Raw genomic sequence first — 20,112 nt, 5'->3', positions numbered from 1 at the left:
ATTGTATTGCACCATTGGGAGTGGATCTGGTGTGTGTGTGTGTGTGGAGATAAGATTCAGTATTAGTGTGCTAGTTTGACCCCCTAATAAGAGTGTGCAACAATTCGACTGAGTGCCCGAGTGCATACTACATATTGAAGGTTGAACAGCAAACCTGGTACAGCATTCTCCTGTCTAGTTGGATAAAGTTTTTGTAGATTGTCGATGTTGCTTGAATTCTGATACCCTGTGACTTAAGATTGTTGATGGTTTGTTACGTATCTTGTAAATTAGGTTTTAAAAACTTGCTATGTCAGGTTTTATGAAAGTGAAGCTAGTGACATTGACTTTTCAGAAAAAAATAGTAACATGTCCCACTGTTAGACCTGCTGTGCTTATTTGTACTTATGTGTGTAGGTTTACATAGAATAGAGGTAACCATTTTGCGTTATTGCTTTTCTGTTGACTGAAATAACGTGAATTATTCGCCTGGCTAGATGGCTTTGGAGACTTCTTCTTGTTCTACTTGATTTAAACCCGACACATGAGAGCATGTTAGAACAGACTCCTTAAAGTGGTGCTTTTGTTTCGTGTATTTCCAGTCTTGGTTTTCTTAAATGGATTTGCCAGCCTCTATCTATTCAGCGGTTTGGCAACCTATATATAATATACATAAGCTGGCCGTCAAAATGTACCAAGCCTCGGCTACTAGAGCCAGAGCTTGTGCCTTGTAGTTGTAGGCTAATTTGTCGGTGTTAGTATCCGGCAGCGCAACAATGTATCTCATTTGGGTTTTTTTCTTTTTCGTCAAACTTTCTAAATTGCAATTAAAACAACATATGGTTTCATTTATGACATAATCAAAATTAGAGGACTGAAATGATAAAATTCAAACTTAGAGGGTTGAAAGAAAACATTTATGCATGATAAAACCTAAAAATTATGCATTAATCAAAATTAGTCATGTTATAAATTATGAAAATAATTAGTGAAATTATTGTATTTTTAAACTTATTTGACTTGAAATAGGTTGCGATCAATTACCTTACATTTTGATTTCTATTAAGCTAAGAACAATAATTAAATTTTGGCTAAAACGCAAAGAGAAATGATATGTCCACAACATTTTTACAACATTTTTACAACAAATCTTAAGTGGCAGGTTGTTACTGGTTGTTATTGTTGGGGCAAAAAAGTAATCTTAGTGTTAAGTTCAAATTTGAACCAATAATAACTAACCACCTATGATTTGTTGTGAAAATGTTGTAAAAATGTTGTGGACGTAGCACCTCTCAAATGCAAATTACACTCTCTAAGTTTAACAGAAATTAATTCAAATTCTCTAACTTTAATTTTCGTTCAATTGGACCCTTTAAGTTTCAAAATTATTCAATTCAAGCCTTTCATTTAATAATTTTAATCTATAGAGTCAATTCCATAATGATTTTTTATTATTATTAAGTTAAGAGAGCGATCAGTTTTTAATTTAGGCACGGTTTGAACCCGTATATTTTATTTGCCTATAAGAGATTTTACAAGTTGAGTTAACTATATAATAAGATATTTTACCACTTGAGTTAACTAGAATTTGCGATAATAGATCCTTAACATACCAAAAAAAGTCCATTTATTATTTTTATATGATTAGTGAATTAAAAAAAGTAAACAACACCAAAATAATAATAATAATAAGCAATTAAGAGAGTAATATTGAATATATTTCAGATATACTATAATAGAATGGATGGAAAAAATGTATATGGATTGACCATAACTAATCTATTGAGGATTCAAAGCGGAATCCAAAAATTGACTCCAAAATTTTAGGAGGGTTGTTGTTGAATCTTATGCAAAACCATATTATTTTTGTCACTTCCAGAATCTATGGTAGAATCAAAAAGTATCATTTACCGAATGTCTTAATTGGCATTCAAAGTAGATTTTGAACCATTAACGTTTTAGCTGGAAATTGTAGATACATTTTAGGATTAAAAAAAAAACAATACTTATGTCTGTTGAGTTCGTTAAAAACACAATAGTTTGGACACCATTTACTGAAGCTGGTTAGTTATTTTTATTTTATTTATAGGAACATTTAAGAGGAGGATTAGAATTAGAAAGAAAGCTCAAAATTTGAATGGTATTGAGGAATGATGGCAGTTGTGTCATTGTCTTTGTTGGACCTTCCACGCCTCCACGGTTCCGCCTGCTTCAACTTCATGACCCATGACCCATGACCCATAAATAATCAATAAAAATCAATAATTTATCCAACACAGCAACCCCTCTTTTGAGAAACGACACCCCAACCTTCCTTCTCTCTCTCTCTCTCTCTCTCTCTGTCTCTAAAATATCTGGTCCCATTTATTATTTTCTCCATCTCATCCTCCTCTTGCAGCGGTCTTTGTTGTCACTCCCATCCCATCAACAAAAGCACAAAAAACCCAATTTTTATTGGCTTGGCACGTACAATTACAATCTCTCAACTTCAAAGTTTGAAACTTTAAAATCCCCCAAATCTGAAAACTTGAACCCAAACCCACAAACCCCATCTGCCTATCTCTCACGCACAAACAAACCTTAAAAAACAGCAAGATCAACAAAAATTGAAGCAGATACATAGCTGCTATTGCCATGGGATTTGACAAGGAAGCAAGCTCATCCTCCCATGTCCTAAAAGTCCCTCCTCTCCCACGAGAAGACACACCACTTTTAGCCAAACCCCGCAAACTCTCTTCCCAATCCAAGACCTTCGCCAATGTCTTCATCGCCATAGTTGGCTCAGGCGTGCTTGGCCTTCCTTACACCTTCAAAAAAACCGGATGGGTCTTCGGCTCTCTCATGCTTTTCTCTGTAGCCCTCCTCACCTACCACTGCATGATGCTTTTAGTCCAAACACGTCGCAAGCTCGAGTCTACCCTCGGCTTCTCTAAGATCAATTCCTTTGGTGACCTTGGTTTTACAGTCTGTGGACCCCTCGGTCGTTTCTCTGTTGATGTCATGATCGTTCTCGCTCAAGCTGGTTTCTGTGTCAGCTATTTGATTTTCATAGCAACCACTTTAGCTTTTCTCTTCAATTATGAATATAGCAGCTGGGATTTTGGTTTGTCACCGAAAAGTTTGTTTCTTTGGGCTTGTTTCCCTTTTCAGTTGGGGTTGAATTCGATTCCAACACTGACCCATTTGGCTCCTTTGAGTATTTTCGCTGATGTGGTCGATTTGGGAGCTATGGGGGTTGTGATGGTCGAGGACGTGATGATATTTCTCCAGAACAGACCAGCCTTGGAGGCTTTTGGAGGTTTGTCTGTTTTTCTTTATGGTGTGGGTGTGGCTGTGTACGCATTTGAAGGGGTTGGAATGGTTTTGCCGTTGGAATCAGAGACAAAAGACAAAGACAAGTTTGGGAAAGTCTTGGGATTGTGTATGACTTTCATTTCTCTATTGTACGGTGGATTTGGAGCTCTGGGTTACTTCGCTTTTGGTGATGAAACTAAAGACATTATCACAACCAATTTTGGTCAAGGATTGATTAGCATGTTGGTACAATTGGGTCTTTGTGTGAACCTCTTTTTCACCATGCCGCTGATGATGAACCCGGTTTATGAAGTGGTGGAGAGGCGCTTTTGTGACTCTAGGTTCTGTTTGTGGCTAAGGTGGGCGATGGTTTTGTTGGTGAGCTTGGTGGCTTTGTTGGTGCCTAATTTTGCAGATTTCTTGTCTCTTGTGGGGAGTAGCGTCTGTGTTGTTTTGGGGTTTGTGTTGCCTGCTTTGTTTCATTTGTTAGTATTCAAGGAAGAGATGGGTTGGAAAGGGATTGTTTTGGATGGGTGCGTTCTGGTTTTGGGTGTGGTTATTGCCGTCACCGGAACCTGGTCTTCTCTAATGGAGATTCTTGCACCCAAAGCCTGATTAGCACGGATTAATGTGCCAATTATATTCGACACTAAATTACTAGTGTATGAATTTCATTACTCTGTCTAATGTAGATTACTATTATTATTAGTATAATAAAACGATTAGTTTGCTCAAAAAAAAAAATAAAACGATTAGTTTGTGCAATTGCCAAATTTTGGAGTGATGATCATTGAATCCATTCAACGATATGATACAATACATGCTTTCTTTCTTTTTTCTTTTTTTGAGAATCATGACACAATACATGCTTTGTAGATATTTTCAAGCCATATCACTAAATTTTGACTTTCCAACTAGAGTTTCGCTTAGCATAGATGTCACGTTACTTTTATAAAAGTATGCACATTCATTTTTTTTATATATATATAAGTAGAAGTGTGCACATTCATACAACCTTTTAACTTTATTTCGTACCTGTCGGAAGAGTACTAAGAAGTAAAAATCACTATAATAGGTGGAATGACTTATCAGCGTTATTTGCCCAGAAAGCAAACATGGAATTATACATTGAATTGAAAACGAGTTAACAAAGAAAAAAAAAACCGTTGGTACTGATATGGGAAACAACCCTTGAATTGAAGAGGGCGAGTACAAAACTTGTAGGTGGGAATGGAAAATCCTAAAGAGTAAAGATAATGGGGGCGGTAATTAATAGAGATATGCCTTCATGAATTGGTCTGCTGCATGTCGTTTTCAACTTTCAAGGCCCCGTTGCCGTGATGAAGCTTCGAAACCAATTTCTTGTTCCGTTTTTGAAAGTAGATAGCCAATATCGTATCTTTCCCTTTATTTATTTTTTTCATCATTATATATTTTTTATTGGATATATAAGCATTTGTGGCTTTGTCGTATGTATTCATATCAATGAGTTCGCGATTTGTCGCGCACAGACAGACTCTTGCTCTTGCTTGGTTGTCATCCATCTCTCTGTTTGGTAGGCTGCTCTTGACAGAAGTACGTGGGATCACATCACACGACAACATCAGTTTTGTTTTGGCTTGTTTTTGGACGGTAGAATACGACATTGTCAATGTGATTAATGTGTTTTTGGACGGTACATTATTACCTTTTTGATATCTCGGTTTATGCGTGCTTTTAGTCCCATCTTTCTAAATTACTGTGCGCAGTAATCAAAACTATAAGGAGGATCAAGAAAATAATGTTGACAATGACAGCAAAGATATTAAGCAAGATTTATGCATCATTATGTGAGGATTATAGTAAGGTAAAATTTGAGTTAGTTGTAACTTGTAACTAGCTCCTTAAATTCAAGGAATGTGCTGCACATTTGTGTGTACATAAATGCATATATGGGCAAGCTATTTTATGGATTAAGAACCTATCTTATACAACCTTTTTCTTTAGTTTACTCTTTCTTTTACTACCATGATTACAGCTGCACAATGCACAGCCAAGGTTAGGTCCATCTCAAATCCTTGGCCCTTGAGATTTTAAACAATGTTAGCACTCTCTGTTTAATTATGAGCTCTGCCACACCAGCAAGATACTGAAAGATTCTTACACTACAGAACAAATGCAGCCGGGCAGGCCCATTTTTTAACAGATTTAAGGAATATCACATAAACAATTGAAAGTTTTTCATCTAATTGAGCAACAAGCATAGTCCCATCAAAATTCATCTTCAATATTTCATTCCTGATTTTTAGAGTTATTGAATATATGAAGTTGTGCACTAAAATTTAATAATATGTATATATATTTGTAAAAGTAAAACAGTATAATTATTTTCACATCTGAGTAAAACGCTGAATTCTTTGTTGGGTAGAGATTGTTGTTTAATTATGCCCAATCCATTTAGCTCCTAGTTCTCAAATTGATTCTCCAACTAATCGGCTGTTGAATTTTTAAATTAAGCCATTTGTTGTCCACTTCCTGCAGGGATCATAGAAAAGTGAGTACTAAGAAGTTTTTTTTTTTTAAGAGATTAATATTTTCCATTATTGAGTGTTTGATAGGAATGATAAATAATGTTGAGAAAGCAAAGCATCTTGTATTTAATTTCGTACATTGTATTAAATTGTTTTAATAAACTGGACTACTAGAGTATGAGCTTGTCCAATCATCTATGTAAGGCATCTTCTATCAAAAAAATACATCTGAGTAAGACATTTTGTATTTTTTGTCTTTTTTGTTTCTTCCAATTTTGGAGGATTAGAAATGTTAGGTCTTGCTTCGAAAATAATCATTTTTATAAAATTCATTTCCACTTCCTATTATACCAAACAAGAGAAATTATCAACATATCTTTCATTTTCTTAAAACATCTTTCACTACCCTACAAAAGGCAACCAAAGGCACTTGAAGAGTTAAATTTTCTGTAAGATCAATACCGGAATTCTTTAGTTTCAAAGGAAAGAGTTGGTTTTTTTAAAATTCAACAATCAACAATTTTTTATAAAAATTTTCCTGAAACAAGTGGAAAGGTCAAGGAGTGAACCATTTGTAAAACTTGTAGCTAAGCAAAACTCTTTTAACTTGTATTGATGGAAAAACTTCTACATGCAGCAGATGCATGTAATACCTTCTCGTATTAATGGGGGATGGGAGTATAAAGGGGTACTTGCAACTTGCAAGAAACTAAAAGAGCAGTCAAGTTCAACTCTTCAAGTGCAAGAAGAGAATTCATGTTAATATTTTCTAGTCACCACATTCCATGTAATACTTAACTACTACTTGTTGAATACAAAATTTGATACTCCTTTTTTTTAAGTTTACGATAAAATTTATAGTGAGACAAAGAAATACAGTATCTAACCATTTTTCCGACGTTTCAACCAATAATAAGACCCTTGACAAAAAACCAATGAAATTCAGGCAGGTATCAAAGAGTGGATATATTAAAGTAATTTCATGGAACATAATATTACGTGGCAAATAAAACAAAGGCATAGTGTCAGTGGCAACTGGCAAAGATATTGAGGTGGAAGATCTAGTAGCAGAAGTACACGTGCGCAATGCTGGTGTCTGAGTCTGACGGCGGAGGCACAGGTGGGCAAGGCCATGGAGGAGAAGCTCGATCACCTCGGTGGGAATCCAATCCCACATCGTTTATGTGGATTTCCTCGATTTGGGTTTGGCAAAGTTGCACATTTATTCATATCTTCATCGGAATCTCCGAAGATTATTAAAATAAACAAATAAACAAACAAACTTCATCGGAATCTCCGAAGATTATTAAAATAAACAAACAAACAAAAGAATCCTAGGAAATAACGTAGTGTATATCTGTCTCTGCCACAGCTGTTGATCTATTTCACTGTCAAATACGAGCTAAAAGATCCTTCCTTTCTTTCTTTCTTTCTTCCTTTCTCGTGGGGTTTAATGGCCAATGCATCTGGGCTCTTTACTCCCTCAGTTCCCAGCTTGAGATTGAGAGGGAGGATTCAAACTCCAATAGGGATTTATCGGACTGGGTTTCTCTCCCCTGAGGGATTCTCCTTGATGGTGTTTTGTTCCAACCCCGCTCAAGGCTCAGACAAGCTTGCTTCTGGTTCTGGTGCTTCCTCTTCTGAATCTCGGGCACCCAGGTTAGTCACATTTTCTGTATTTTGGTGATTGATCACTCATTCTTCCATTTATTTTCTTGTGCAAATGGGTTATCTCAGTTTGTTAATTGGGATATATGTTTAAGGAGTTGTTGTTCCTATATCTGAAAGCCTTTAAATGAACTTGGGATTTCTACTTTGTAATTTGGGTTTTCCTAGAATATAATATTTGTAGGTTGAGCTTAAGTTATAGGTTACTAAAAAGCAGAAGCCTGAATAGTTTCTTATTCTTCATCTTCTTGATCCAGAGGTCAACTCTAATATGTTTCCTAGCATTTTTCCCCCCGGCTAAATGGAGTAGGAAACATCTTATCCTTACAATGTTCCACTCATTTTGTGCTGAAGAGTCTCATGTAATTAGCTTTGAAAGTCTTTGAATATCACAAACATTCCATGGTGAAGAGTTTTATGTCATTAGCTTCTTATTCTTCAGTTTATTTGCTTTGTATGTTTTGTTTATGCGGATGGATGTTCTTTGTTTTTATTGGTTCAATCATGTCTCTATGACTGATATAGACGTTTTAGGATGTTGATTGTTGACATTTTGTCATAGCACAACAAAGATTCTTGCTGGAAAATATCAGATATGTTCATGACCTTCAACTTCATTCTCATATTTGAGTGTCTGGTCTGCCGGTTGAATTTCATTCTCATTGACGGAAAATTTTATTCTAAATTTCCTGGAGATTTATTACTACAAAAGGGTCCACTTTGTGTCTTTAGAAAGTCTATCGTTCTCAGTCTAATTACCATCTAATTGCTACTAACTTATAGCCATGTTGAGTTTTGGCTGATAGCATGTTTACTATGTTTTGTAAGTCCAGTCCAGTCACGGGCACCCTCAGTTTGATATTTCATTTGGTTCAATGGAAATCAACTTGTCAACGAGGAAATGACAATCTGACTGATCTATTTTCCTGTTCCCACACTGAATAATATACAGGCTGGTCAGTCAGGGCTGCAAGTTAGTTGGATGCGGCTCAGCGGTACCTACTCTGAAGGTTTCCAACGACGATCTTGCAAAAATAGTTGATACTTCTGATGAATGGATATCTGTTCGGACTGGGATTCGTAATCGACGAGTTCTATCAGGTTAGTTCTTGCAGTCAGTGCTTGATGCTACCATATTTTATTTACTTGTGAATGGTCTGTGGTGACTTTACTTGGTTGTACTTGTAGCCGAATATAAAAAGGTGACTTTGCTTGCTTGTAACTCAGCCTTTTGATCAAGACACTCAAAATCTGACCTAGATCTAGGGAAAGGCTGTTCAGCTCTATCAGTCCTAGCCTTGCTAGGCTGAGTTTTGCTTGATTGAGTCCTTGCTCAAGCGGATCATTCAGAATTCACCATCTTTATATCTGAGAGTTCAAATAATATAGTGGTTTGGACCTAGTTGAATTCAAGAGGGTTTTCAATGTTTATGCTTGATAACTCTCTCTCTCTCTCTCTCTCTCTATGTCTCTCTCTCTATATATATATATATATATGTGTGTGTGTGTGTGTGTGTGAGTGTGTGTGTTGGTCTTCTTATCTATGGCATGGTTGTTATGAAATTTAAAATGCAGTTTCTTTATGCAATGTCATCCTGATTATGGAAGCTGTGAATGACTGTTTCATTGTTGCTATTATAGGCAAAGACAGCCTGACAACTTTAGCAGTCGAGGCAGGGAGGAAAGCTCTTCAAATGGCACAGGTTGACCCTGATGATGTGGACCTAGTGTTGATGTGCACATCAACACCTGAGGATCTTTTTGGTAGCGCTCCTCAGGTATTATGATATAAAATCATATATTCAGAAGATCGATTAAATTGAAAGATCAATCATATTGGTTTTTATTGTTGAGGTTGAGCAGCATGTATGTTTTTAATAATCTAGGGATGTTTGGTGCTGTCATTCTGAGCAACGTTAGATGCACATAGACATTGAAAATTGGAATTTGATGTATCCAGGAGTATCATGGCAAGCTGAAAAAATGATTTTGTGCTGTGTATGCTTGTAAGGAACTTAGACCAATTGTGAGCCTTTTTATCTGTTTATTGATATATCTTGTTGCCTACATAAATTAAAGTGTTCTTTTTTTCTTAATCTATCTGCTCGATCAATATATACATACACATTTCTTCATTTTGAAAAGTATCTTTTCTACCATGATTTATGTGCATCTTCCTGTTTCAAAAAGCAGGTTCCATGCATTCTGAATGATGGGATTATGAGACAGCAGTGGGTTTTATATATATAAAGTTATTGCATTTTACATATCCTTTTTTTTTGCATCATATACCAACATGTAATCTCTTATTTCAATTTAAAACATCCTACTATGCACCTAGAAACTTAATTAGATCATTTGCCATGGCAAATTGGCATTGACTCCTCATCGTAGTTATAAAAGTGTAATAGGAAGATATTTTGGGTGTGAACGTCCAAGCGTAACATGTCTTTGAGACAGATGCTGTCTCCAACTAGCCCATGCCATATATAGTTTTAGAGACGGGCCTGAATTAGCAAGCTAAGTATTATGCTCTACAAGCCTGGTTTGGTCAGACTGAAGGGTTTAACTTCAGGTCAAATACCCTTAACCCTGGTAGGCCTTGCTTAAAGTCACTGCAGCTTTATATCGTGGTAGTTAATTGCATTTAAATAATTATTCGAAAGCATACTTGCCCAGAGCTTAGAGTGATTCTTCTTCACCTGGTATTATAACCACTCTAAGAGTCTTACATGCTATCATTTTTGTTGTATTGTAATTGTCAGATCCAAAAAGCACTTGGCTGCAAAAGCAACCCTTTGGCTTATGATATTACTGCTGCATGTAGCGGATTTGTCCTGGGTCTGGTATCAGCTGCTTGTCACATTAGGGGTATTGAATTTGTTTACTTTTCTGTAAGGGGATCTCAATATCTTCTGTGATTAAAAGAATTAACCTATAGCTCTGTAAATTGTAGGAGCTGGGTTTCAGAATGTTCTAGTGATTGGGGCTGATGCTCTTTCTCAGTATGTTGATTGGACTGATAGAGGTACCTGTATTCTCTTTGGAGATGCTGCTGGTGCTGTATTAGTGCAGGTAATGGTCTTTATTTTGGTTTTTGACTGTTATAGCCTATGTAAAAAGTTACAGTTCCTTGCACTTCTAGCAAGTAAAGACTATTATCTTATCGTCTCTGAATTTTGGTCTTAGTTCAATTTTCATCTCCAAAATTTAAGTTGCTATTTCCTCCCTGGAAATTTTTAAAAGGTGTTAGTTTTGTCCTCCTGCCCATTCTAGGTCGCCTCAAATTTTTTAACTTGCCACATCAGCACACTATCACATATGCAATTCCCTTAACAGTAAATGGGATGAAAGGACCTTTTAAAAATTTTCAGTTATGAAGCTACAAATTTTTAAAATAGAGAGATAAAAATTGGACTTGGATCAGTTTTTGGACAGAAAATATGTTTAAAATTTTTCTGTGTCCCTTCAATTGAGAACTCTAGAGTTGGCTTTATTTCATGATTGATACTTAGTAAAGGGAAGTAGAGAGCTAATATGATCCTCTAGGTTTAAATACAATTACATTCATTTTGTTCATACAAGGGCTTGTCATAAAATTAGTGAAAAGTTTGAAGGCTAGAGCAATGGTTTGGCTGATTAACAGCATATTTCTTTCTTATAAGCCTCAGCCCTTGTTTTTTGAATTATTTCTAGTTTACATCCTCTTGACGTCCACATGATGGCACAAAATATTCAAAGTAGTATTTGTTGTCATATGTTCCAAGTGGAGGCTTGTTCCTGCATGAGAAACTTCCATGTTTAAGCTGGGTCTCCATATTTGAGAAATTGGGTGATCAAACACCTAAATGCTCACCCCTACTGGGCACTTGTATCTTGTACCCATCTGTTTAACATCAGTTCACATTCTTGGAAGCAAAGAGTTAAAAAGACAATTACTGCTATGAATTCTGACCACTTTATAGACAATTATCTTTCAGCTATATCTGTTTCTGAAAAATTACTTTCAGCACTAGAAAAAAAAAAATCTCATAGGTTTCCAATTTTTGACACTAGGGTTGATATCCCTATTATTTTCGGTGGGGATTTTGGTTCAATTGTTGCTTTAATATGATAACTACCTCATACCTACTTTTAAACAGTTTGCCAAGAGCATTCTAGCTCAATTGGCACCTCTTGTTGTTTTCAATGAAGACATCCAGAGTTCAAATCCCCCCTCCCCCAACTATCGAATTATTTTATTTAAAAAAATTCTTTAAAAAAAAAAAAAAAAAACTACTTTAAAACAGTTTGGCTATGGGAAACCAAAATTTTTATTTATTTTGATATAACAAGTAACAACTATTCTGCAGGCATGCGACAGCGAAGAGGATGGCTTATTTGGTTTTGACCTAAATAGTGATGGTGACGGCCAAAGGTATGTGATTATAGCATCTTTACTAAACTAAGTCTGCACTTATTTCTTTGAGGAATGTGACTGAGCACTTAACCTCTCTTTATGCAGACATCTAAATGCCACCATCAAAGAAAATGAAATGGATAACGCATTGGGATCTAACGGTTCAGTGTTAGACTTTCCACCAAAGCGACCCTCATATTCGTGTATTAAAATGAATGGCAAAGAAGTCTTTCGCTTTGCTGTACGAAGTGTGCCACAGTCAATTGAATCTGCCCTTGAAAAGGCTGGTCTCCCTGGGTCTAGCATTGATTGGTTACTACTTCATCAGGTATGTAATGTATTGCCTACAAACTGAAAAATAAAATCTTATGTTTTCAACAAAAGATATAACCGATAACTCAAGGTCTATCTAGGAAATCTTTTCGACTCGATCATTGATGTTGAAGGTTTTAGCACAAATTCATCTCTTGATGCTACAAAAACAAAAGTGGGTCAGGACTTCTGCTTTGTTATCAAATTGATTTAAAAGTCAAATTGATTTGGTGTTCTTAACTAGCACATTACTAGCCTGGTGCTGAGTTTTCATATACAAGATAAATGATAAAAATTTGCCCGAAGTAAATACTCTTTGAAAGGACCTTGTTACACTACTAAGATTTTTCATAAAATGGTAGACATGTCCCATATTGGCGGTGAAAAGGTAATAACAGATATTGATAAATGCAGGCAAATCAGAGGATCATTGATGCAATTGCTACACGGCTAGAGGTCCCACCCGAACGAGTCATATCAAATTTGGCAAATTATGGTAACACAAGTGCTGCTTCCATTCCATTGGCATTAGATGAAGCTGTTCGAAGTGGCAAGGTGAAGGCAGGCCATACTATAGCAGCTGCAGGATTTGGAGCAGGTCTTACTTGGGGTTCTGCGATTGTCAGATGGCGATAAAACCTCAATTGAATGGCTAATTACCAATACAGAAGAGATTTTGTTATGAAGTGCAGTTCAGATCTCCAAATCTTGCTACCCATTCCATTTGTATCAAAGATAAACTGGGGGGGTTTTATTGTCATATATTCCATCAGCCCCCTTTTGTTTGTTTATCTTTTGTTAAATTTTAGCTTTGATTGACACCCTTAATAAAGTTGATTATTTTCCTTAAATTCTAATAATTTACTTATTTATTGCCACATTGGGAGCTTTGTGCATAAAGTACGACGTTTCTTCTTTCTTTTTTTCTTTTTTTCCTACTAACCTCCTAGAATGATGTCATCATAAATTATGTTTTTTTTTTTTTTTTGGGTTAACGAAACTATTTTAACATATTGAAAAAAATGTCCAAAGTGGATCCCTCTAACCCCCTTTCTCAAGGTTAATTTTGATGGAGCGGTTTTTAAAGACTGAAAAGAGGCCAACATGGGGGTTGTGGTTCAGAACAATCAAAGACTGGTTCTAGCTTCCCTATTGGAAAAAATCTCTCTTCCCCCTTCATCTGATGATGTTGAAGTTATGGCAGCTATGCGAGCCATTCTCTTTGCTCATGAACTTGTTTTCTCTTCTATTACTCTTGAGGGAGATTCTGAGGTGGTAATCAATACCCTTAAAAATGAAGAAGGGTCTTTTGCCTCCTTCGGTCACCTCCTTGCTTCGGTACAACCCACTATAGATACCTTCAGTAATATCTCTTTTTCACGTACTTGTAGATTAAGCAATTCTATAGCTCATAATCTAACTAAACATGCAAGACATATTAATGGTTTTTTTTTTTTTGTAAGTTGAAGGTGTTCTCCACATTTGCATGATCTTCTCCTTACCAATCATGGCTAATTTTTTTTTTCAATAAAAATTGAGGTCTTTCTTCTGGGAAAAAAAATAAAAGAAGAGAAGCATGAAGCCAAAAAGGTTTTGTTTCAAGGATACTATCCGATTTTTCAATTTGGGTTGAAATTGGTCATTGTTGAATAAAGGGCCCATATCTAGAACACAGGAAGATAGGGATCTATACGTGTAAATGGGGGATGAAAAATGATAGTCAGAGCATTCACATTAGAAATGACATATGTTATATATAGGAAAAATTTAGCAAAAAACTCAAAACTTTCCCACACATCCGGACTTGTAAAAACCAATTATTGCAAAAAAAAAATTGCAATAGTACTACAATACAGTGCAATTCTAAAAATAAAAATTAAAAAAAACAAATATTTTATTCACTTACTTTATCAATTCCTTTCTCTCTCCATTTTTTGGATTTTTGTTTTTATTTTGGTTTTGGGATATATTATTTTATTGTGTAGAAATATTATTTTAATGTGTTGTATTGTAAAATAAAAGTTAGAATGCAAAAAGTATTGTAAAATGATATGATATAATTAATAAAGTAACTTTTTAGAGTAGTAAAATAAGATACAATAGAATTTTAAGATAAAGTAGCTTTATTTTAGGAATTAGGAAAGATTAAAAAAACCAATCATGGCTTTTTTTTTTTTCAATAAAAATTGAGGACTTTCTTTTGGGAAAATAAAAATAAAAGGTGAAGTGTGAAGTCGAAACGGTTTTGTTCCAAGGATACTATTCGATTTTTCAATTTGTGTTGAAATTGGTCATTGTTGAATAAGGGCCCATGTCTAGGACACAGGAAGATGGGCCCCTAAACATGTAAATGGGAATGAAATGATGATAGTTAGAGTATTCACATTGGGAATGACATATCTCATATTTAGCATAAAAGTTCAGAACCTTACCCATCGAAACTTGTAAAAACTAACTATTGTAAAAAAATTTGCAATAGTACTACAGTATAATTCTAAATGTAGAATTTTATTGTAGCTCAATTTTAAAAAATAATAATAATATTTTATTCACTTATTTTATCAATTTTTCTCTCTCATCGAGTTTTTGGGTTATTGTTTTTATTTGGATTTTGGGATATATTATTTTATTTTGTAAAAATATTATTTTAATGTGTTGTATTGTAAAATAAAAATTAAAATGCTAAAAGTACTATAAAATAATATGGTATAATTAATAAAGTAATGATAAAATATGATACAGAATTTTAAGATAAAGTAGGTTTACTATCGGAATTAAGAAAGACTCAAAAAAAAACCATTAGAAGAAAGCAGGTGGCCGACGCGCATCATTGGGAACATCGAAGGATCAGATCAACTGCTCCTAAACATTATATGATCACTCCACTCCACCTTCGTTACCTAATTGGTCAATTTCTTACTCTAAATAGTTATAGGGTTTCCTTCTAAAAAAAATTATAGGGTAAATCAATAATGTTTCATAATAAATTATAAATAAATAAATAAAAGGTAAAACAATGATGCCAAATACACATTATTATTATTGAAATTGTTATGAGTAAAACTTAGATATAGTACTTAGGTCATGTTTCTTAAGTTCTCATTTTAAGATTTTTCTATATGAATTTTTTCTCATGGGAAGAAAGTGTATTTTTTAATTAAGTAGTCACATGGCTGAATCTTAAGAAGAGAATCTAAAAAACAGCATCTAAGGTACTATACTTAAGTTTTGTCCTATTATTATTACCATCAATTATAATAAGTTACTATATAATAACTAATGTGAAAATATTATAAAAACTATTGTGGTCTTTTCTTGATAAGAAAAATGTGGTGTCCCTTATCTTTAAACCTTTTTAGGATATATCTAATATCTCATCATTTAAAATTTAAAAAAAATGTATTCAATACATATTATTTAAAATTTTAAATTATGTCCTTAAATTATTAGATGATAAAAACAGAAGAAATTTTGACCGGGAAATGAAAAAAATTGGAAAGGACCATACTAAAAAAGAACTAAAAAAAAGGGTAAGTAAGAAACTAAGAATGAAAGAGTACCCCCTCAAAAAAAAAAAAAAAAAAAGAATGAAAGAGTTTTTTTTTAGAAAAAGAAAAAAGAAAAAAAGAAAAAGAAAAAGTAAGAATGAAAGAGAAGAAGAGAGCTTAGGCACAAAAAGAAAGAGCCACCCCACCACAACAACACCACCACCAGCCAGTGCCAGAGAGATGGGAAAGAAATAAAGAGAAAAAAGTGGAGAGAGTCTTGTATTGAAGGCCACACAACACAAGTACACAACCCAACACAACCTAAAAAATATAAAAAATAAAAATCAACAACTCCAAATAATACTCAAAAAAAAAAAAATCTAGAAAGAAAGAAGAGTCTTATTATTGTGCAAAAAGTATTAAAAGCTAACTACACATAAATAAAGAAAAAGAAACAGAGAAAGAAAAAAACCAACAAAACAGAACTCCTCTCTCAAACTTTGTTCATTTTTTTCTCTTTGTGGGTCTTGTCAAAAACAAAATCGAATTGGATCAAATCGAATCTAATCCAATCAAATCAAAGCAGATCAGACGGTCGACAGAGAGAGACAGAGATGTCGTGTTCATCATCATCAGGGTCGGAGGAAGATGAGGAAGGAATGGACTGGTACAGAAAAGGAGGATACCATGCCGTGAGAGTCGGCGATCAATTTGCCGGTGGCCGATACATCGCTCAGAGAAAGCTCGGTTGGGGTCAATTCTCCACCGTATGGCTAGCCTATGACACTCGCACCTCTGTACGTATTTGCTTTTTTGTTTTCATTCACTCTGTGAAAATATATGTGTGTTGGATTTATCAAACCTGATTCATTGGAATTTAATGGTTTTTTGGATCAGTTTTTTTTTTTTTTTTTTTTTTTGTCTGTATCTATGGATTAAATGCATGCCAGAGATATTGGATTCTTTCCCTCTTGGTGTTATATATTTTAACACACAATTCAATTCACATGAACCTACCTGGGTGCTTATAAAGGTTTAAACTTTTAATACCAGATTTTTGTTTCAGTTTTCATTTGATAGATACCATATGATTTGAAAATAGCCCAAGATACCAATTGGGTTTTTTTTTGGGTTAACAGGGTTCAAACCCGAGTCCCTTATTCGAGGATTAGGAGAGTTTATTAGTCAAGTTAGCTGGAACCCACATATGAGTTTCAGTTTTGATCTAATAAAATGATGATCTATTTAGTTACGTTACCAATTGATCTGAATTAGGCACTATTATTGTAGACAGGTTTCCTTAAACACATAGACTAACATGGTTTTGTCTGGTTTAAGTGGTTATGCAAAATGTAAATGCAAGCAATGTCATTTTTCCCTACTTTAAAAATCATTACTATTTGAGGCTGAGGTTACAAGATTGATTCTTTTTTCCTTTTTCTGGGCAAGACTAACCCTTGCATCTATTTCAGTCTCATTTAATTTTAATCTATTTGTTAGGATTTTGTGGCTCTCAAGATTCAGAAAAGTGCAGCTCAATTTGCTGAAGCTGCCCTTCATGAGATTGAAGTCCTTTCGGCTATTGCCGATGGTGACCCCTCAAATTCAAAATATGTTGTGCGACTTGTGGACCACTTTAAGCATGCTGGCCCAAATGGTCAGCATCTTTGCATGGTCCTTGAATTTCTTGGTGACAGCTTACTTGGGCTGATCAGGTATAACCGATACGAAGGCTTGCGATTGAATAAAGTTAGGGAGCTCTGCAAGTGCATTTTGATAGGCCTGGATTACTTGCATAGAGAACTTGGTATAATTCACTCTGACCTTAAACCAGAAAATATTCTTCTCTGTTCTACCATTGATCCTACCAAAGACCCAGTTAGGTCTGGGCTCACACCAGTTCTTGAAAAGCCTGAAGGGAACCCAAATGGTGGGGTTACTACAAGTACCATTGAAAAAAAGTTGAAAAGGAGAGCAAGGAGAGTAGTTGCTAAGATATCTGAAAGAAGAGCCTCCATGGGAGGAGCTGCAAAATCTGGAAGGAACCTGGATGGGATTGATATGAGATGCAAGATTGTGGATTTTGGAAATGCATGTTGGGCCGATAAGCCATTCTCAGAAGAAATCCAAACAAGGCAGTATAGAGCTCCTGAAGTTGTGCTACAAGCGGGGTATTCCTTCCCTGTTGATATGTGGTCATTTGCATGCACTGCATTTGAACTTGCTACTGGTGACATGTTGTTTTGTCCTAAGGGCGGGCAAGGCTTTAGTGAGGATGAGGTAGGATGGTTTGCTTCTTCTTCTTTTTTCCCCCTACTGTGTTTGATCCATTGCAATATGCTGCACCTTAGGAATTATAATCTGTTAGACTGAATGAGTTCATTATTTATCTTGGAAGTTATGAACGGAAATAGAAAATAAAGGAAGATTAAGGATAATGGAAAATATAATTCAACTATATGACTCTCTCTGTTTATATATATCCATATCCAACTAATGTAAAATTTGAGTTTTCTTGTTCTTCACCCATTCTGTTATTTTTTAAGTAATGAGCTTTAGCCTTTGGGGCATATCACATCCCATCTCATTACCCCCTCCCCAAAAAGAAGGGGAGCAGGGGAAAAAAATAAATTAAAGGGTACCATGTGTGGTGAGCCTAAAAAATAACAATAAATTTTCTCTCCCTTTCTTCATAATGGTCCCCCATTCCTGCAGGAGATAGGTAGCGGATGGGAAGATAAATATGGAAGAAAAAAGAAATTTTATATATAATTATACGTAAATAAATTCAAATTTATATTTAACTGGACTTAGATTCCTTTCTTGGTGTGGCATAAGTATGAATTACCATTTTACCAGCATGTCTTAAAAAGCTGACTTTGAATTTTCATATCATTGGTGTGGCAGATGGAAGATGAGCAATTTAAAATAATAATAATAATAATAATAATTTAAAAGCTTCTAACTGAAATAGATTGTGTGATAATTGACATGGATGTTTACTGGACTTTAGGTTTCTTTCTAGGGATTATGGGCAGCATATATTCCAAGAATGACTTTCCTAATTATTAACATATGGTGACCTTAATTTCATGTCATTGATACCCACCTAACAACTTCCTTGGAATGATCCAAAAAAGGAAAGAAATTGAATTGCATTTCCGTATAAAAAATTAGTTCTTGATTGATAATCTAAATGGTAATTACAACATTAGTTATTATCAAGTAATCATTTTGCGAATTGGCAATGTTCATGTCAAATGTCTTTTTGAGTGTATTTAGATATAGCAATTTAACGGTACTTTCCATTTGGTTGGTTTCAGGATCACCTTGCTTTAATGATGGAACTTCTTGGAAAGATGCCTCGGAAGGTGAGCAGATTATTCTGCCACTGGCCTTACATGGTTACTATATCCAATAACTTTGATTTTCATTTCTCTTGTGCTTGGGTGGGCAGATTGCTATTGGAGGAGCACGGTCCAAAGATTACTTCGATAGACATGGGGATCTAAAGAGGATTCGGAGGCTGAAATTCTGGCCACTTGATCGATTGCTGGTTGATAAATACAAATTTTCAGAGAATGATGCTCGTGAGTTAGCAGAGTTTCTTTGTCCGCTTTTCGATTTTGCACCAGAGAAGCGACCAACTGCTCAGCAGTGTCTGCAACACCCATGGCTCAATCTCAGGAATTCAACTCAGGATGGGATGAAAGATGAAGCTAATCTGAAAAATGTGGATGTTGGGATGAGCAACCTTCAGATAAAGGTGGGTAAGTGAAGAAGGGATGAAAGGTGTTGACACAGCCACGCGACTTTCAAGTCCCTCCCTCCACATGTATGACCATTGATTGTGATCTATTTTTTGGTTTGTTACAATTCTAATAAGATTTATTTTTTTATTATCTATAAGATGTAAAATAGTAAGATTCATGTGAGGAAACGATGCAGCAAGATACTTTTTTACTGCAATTATAGATACTCTGGTGGGTTGTACGTAGCTAACCTGATCAATTGATATCTATGTTTACCACCTGTAATGATTCATGAGTGAATTTTTTGCTTTGCATTATTAAGATACATGCCCAGTTGGGGACTCAAAAGAGAATGAAAAACCGACAGATTGACAGTGGCTCCTCTTCAGTGTTAGAGCTAGCTTTATATGCATCAGTACTGACCTTGTGGCTTTGTATTACATATTGGTTGCATTGCATCCTTAATGTGGCGATTGTATATATATGGATTTCATATATTATTGTCATGTTAAAGTCCACAAGGAATGGTATGCCACAACCGCCATCACAAAACAACTTTGATTCCAAAATTTCAGAATTGGCTATGGATATTCAACAGGTTAATCAAGATTGATCGCATGTATATTTTTTGTTATTCTATTTTATCCAAAATTATACTTTTTGTTACCTTCTTTAACTGAGATGTCTTCTTTTTTTTCCTACTTTTATTA

General features: G+C 35.0%; 3 protein-coding genes across 3 annotated transcripts; all 3 read left to right on the top strand.

The window, feature by feature from the left end:
• Positions 1–2,265: 2,265 nt before the first annotated feature.
• Positions 2,266–4,043, top strand: LOC142626517 (amino acid transporter AVT3C-like). The gene has a single exon (XM_075800355.1). It carries the CDS (start codon positions 2,614–2,616, stop codon positions 3,886–3,888), a length of 1,275 nt encoding a protein of 424 aa, XP_075656470.1. The 5' UTR covers positions 2,266–2,613; the 3' UTR covers positions 3,889–4,043.
• A 3,051-nt stretch (positions 4,044–7,094) lies between these two features.
• On the top strand, positions 7,095–13,040 carry LOC142623707 (beta-ketoacyl-[acyl-carrier-protein] synthase III A, chloroplastic-like). Its single transcript, XM_075797158.1, has 8 exons — positions 7,095–7,442; positions 8,404–8,552; positions 9,093–9,229; positions 10,217–10,322; positions 10,408–10,526; positions 11,804–11,868; positions 11,956–12,178; positions 12,577–13,040. Exons 1-8 carry the CDS (start codon positions 7,237–7,239, stop codon positions 12,796–12,798), a joined length of 1,227 nt encoding a protein of 408 aa, XP_075653273.1. The 5' UTR covers positions 7,095–7,236; the 3' UTR covers positions 12,799–13,040.
• A 2,849-nt stretch (positions 13,041–15,889) lies between these two features.
• Positions 15,890–19,687, top strand: LOC142624758 (uncharacterized). The gene is made up of 4 exons (XM_075798500.1): positions 15,890–16,447; positions 17,151–17,930; positions 18,974–19,021; positions 19,108–19,687. Exons 1-4 carry the CDS (start codon positions 16,265–16,267, stop codon positions 19,426–19,428), a joined length of 1,332 nt encoding a protein of 443 aa, XP_075654615.1. The 5' UTR covers positions 15,890–16,264; the 3' UTR covers positions 19,429–19,687.
• The last annotated feature ends 425 nt before the right edge of the window (positions 19,688–20,112 follow it).

The sequence above is a fragment of the Castanea sativa genome, chromosome 2 (assembly GCF_040712315.1).
Source record: "Castanea sativa cultivar Marrone di Chiusa Pesio chromosome 2, ASM4071231v1".
NCBI classification, from domain to species: Eukaryota; Viridiplantae; Streptophyta; class Magnoliopsida; order Fagales; family Fagaceae; genus Castanea; species Castanea sativa.
Note: the sequence above shows the minus strand (reverse complement) of the source record. Positions and strands in the feature narration are given on the sequence as shown.

Excerpts from the sequence above, each read along its gene's own strand:
- LOC142626517 (XM_075800355.1), top strand. The coding sequence starts at position 2,614 with ATGGGATTTGACAAGGAAGCAAGCTCATCCTCCCATGTCCTAAAAGTC.
- LOC142623707 (XM_075797158.1), top strand. The coding sequence starts at position 7,237 with ATGGCCAATGCATCTGGGCTCTTTACTCCCTCAGTTCCCAGCTTGAGA. Across the intron at positions 8,553-9,092 it reads TAATCGACGAGTTCTATCAG|GCAAAGACAGCCTGACAACT; the intron begins GTTAGTTCTTGC and ends TTGCTATTATAG. Across the intron at positions 12,179-12,576 it reads ATTGGTTACTACTTCATCAG|GCAAATCAGAGGATCATTGA; the intron begins GTATGTAATGTA and ends TGATAAATGCAG.
- LOC142624758 (XM_075798500.1), top strand. The coding sequence starts at position 16,265 with ATGTCGTGTTCATCATCATCAGGGTCGGAGGAAGATGAGGAAGGAATG. Across the intron at positions 17,931-18,973 it reads AAGGCTTTAGTGAGGATGAG|GATCACCTTGCTTTAATGAT; the intron begins GTAGGATGGTTT and ends GGTTGGTTTCAG. Across the intron at positions 19,022-19,107 it reads TTGGAAAGATGCCTCGGAAG|ATTGCTATTGGAGGAGCACG; the intron begins GTGAGCAGATTA and ends TTGGGTGGGCAG.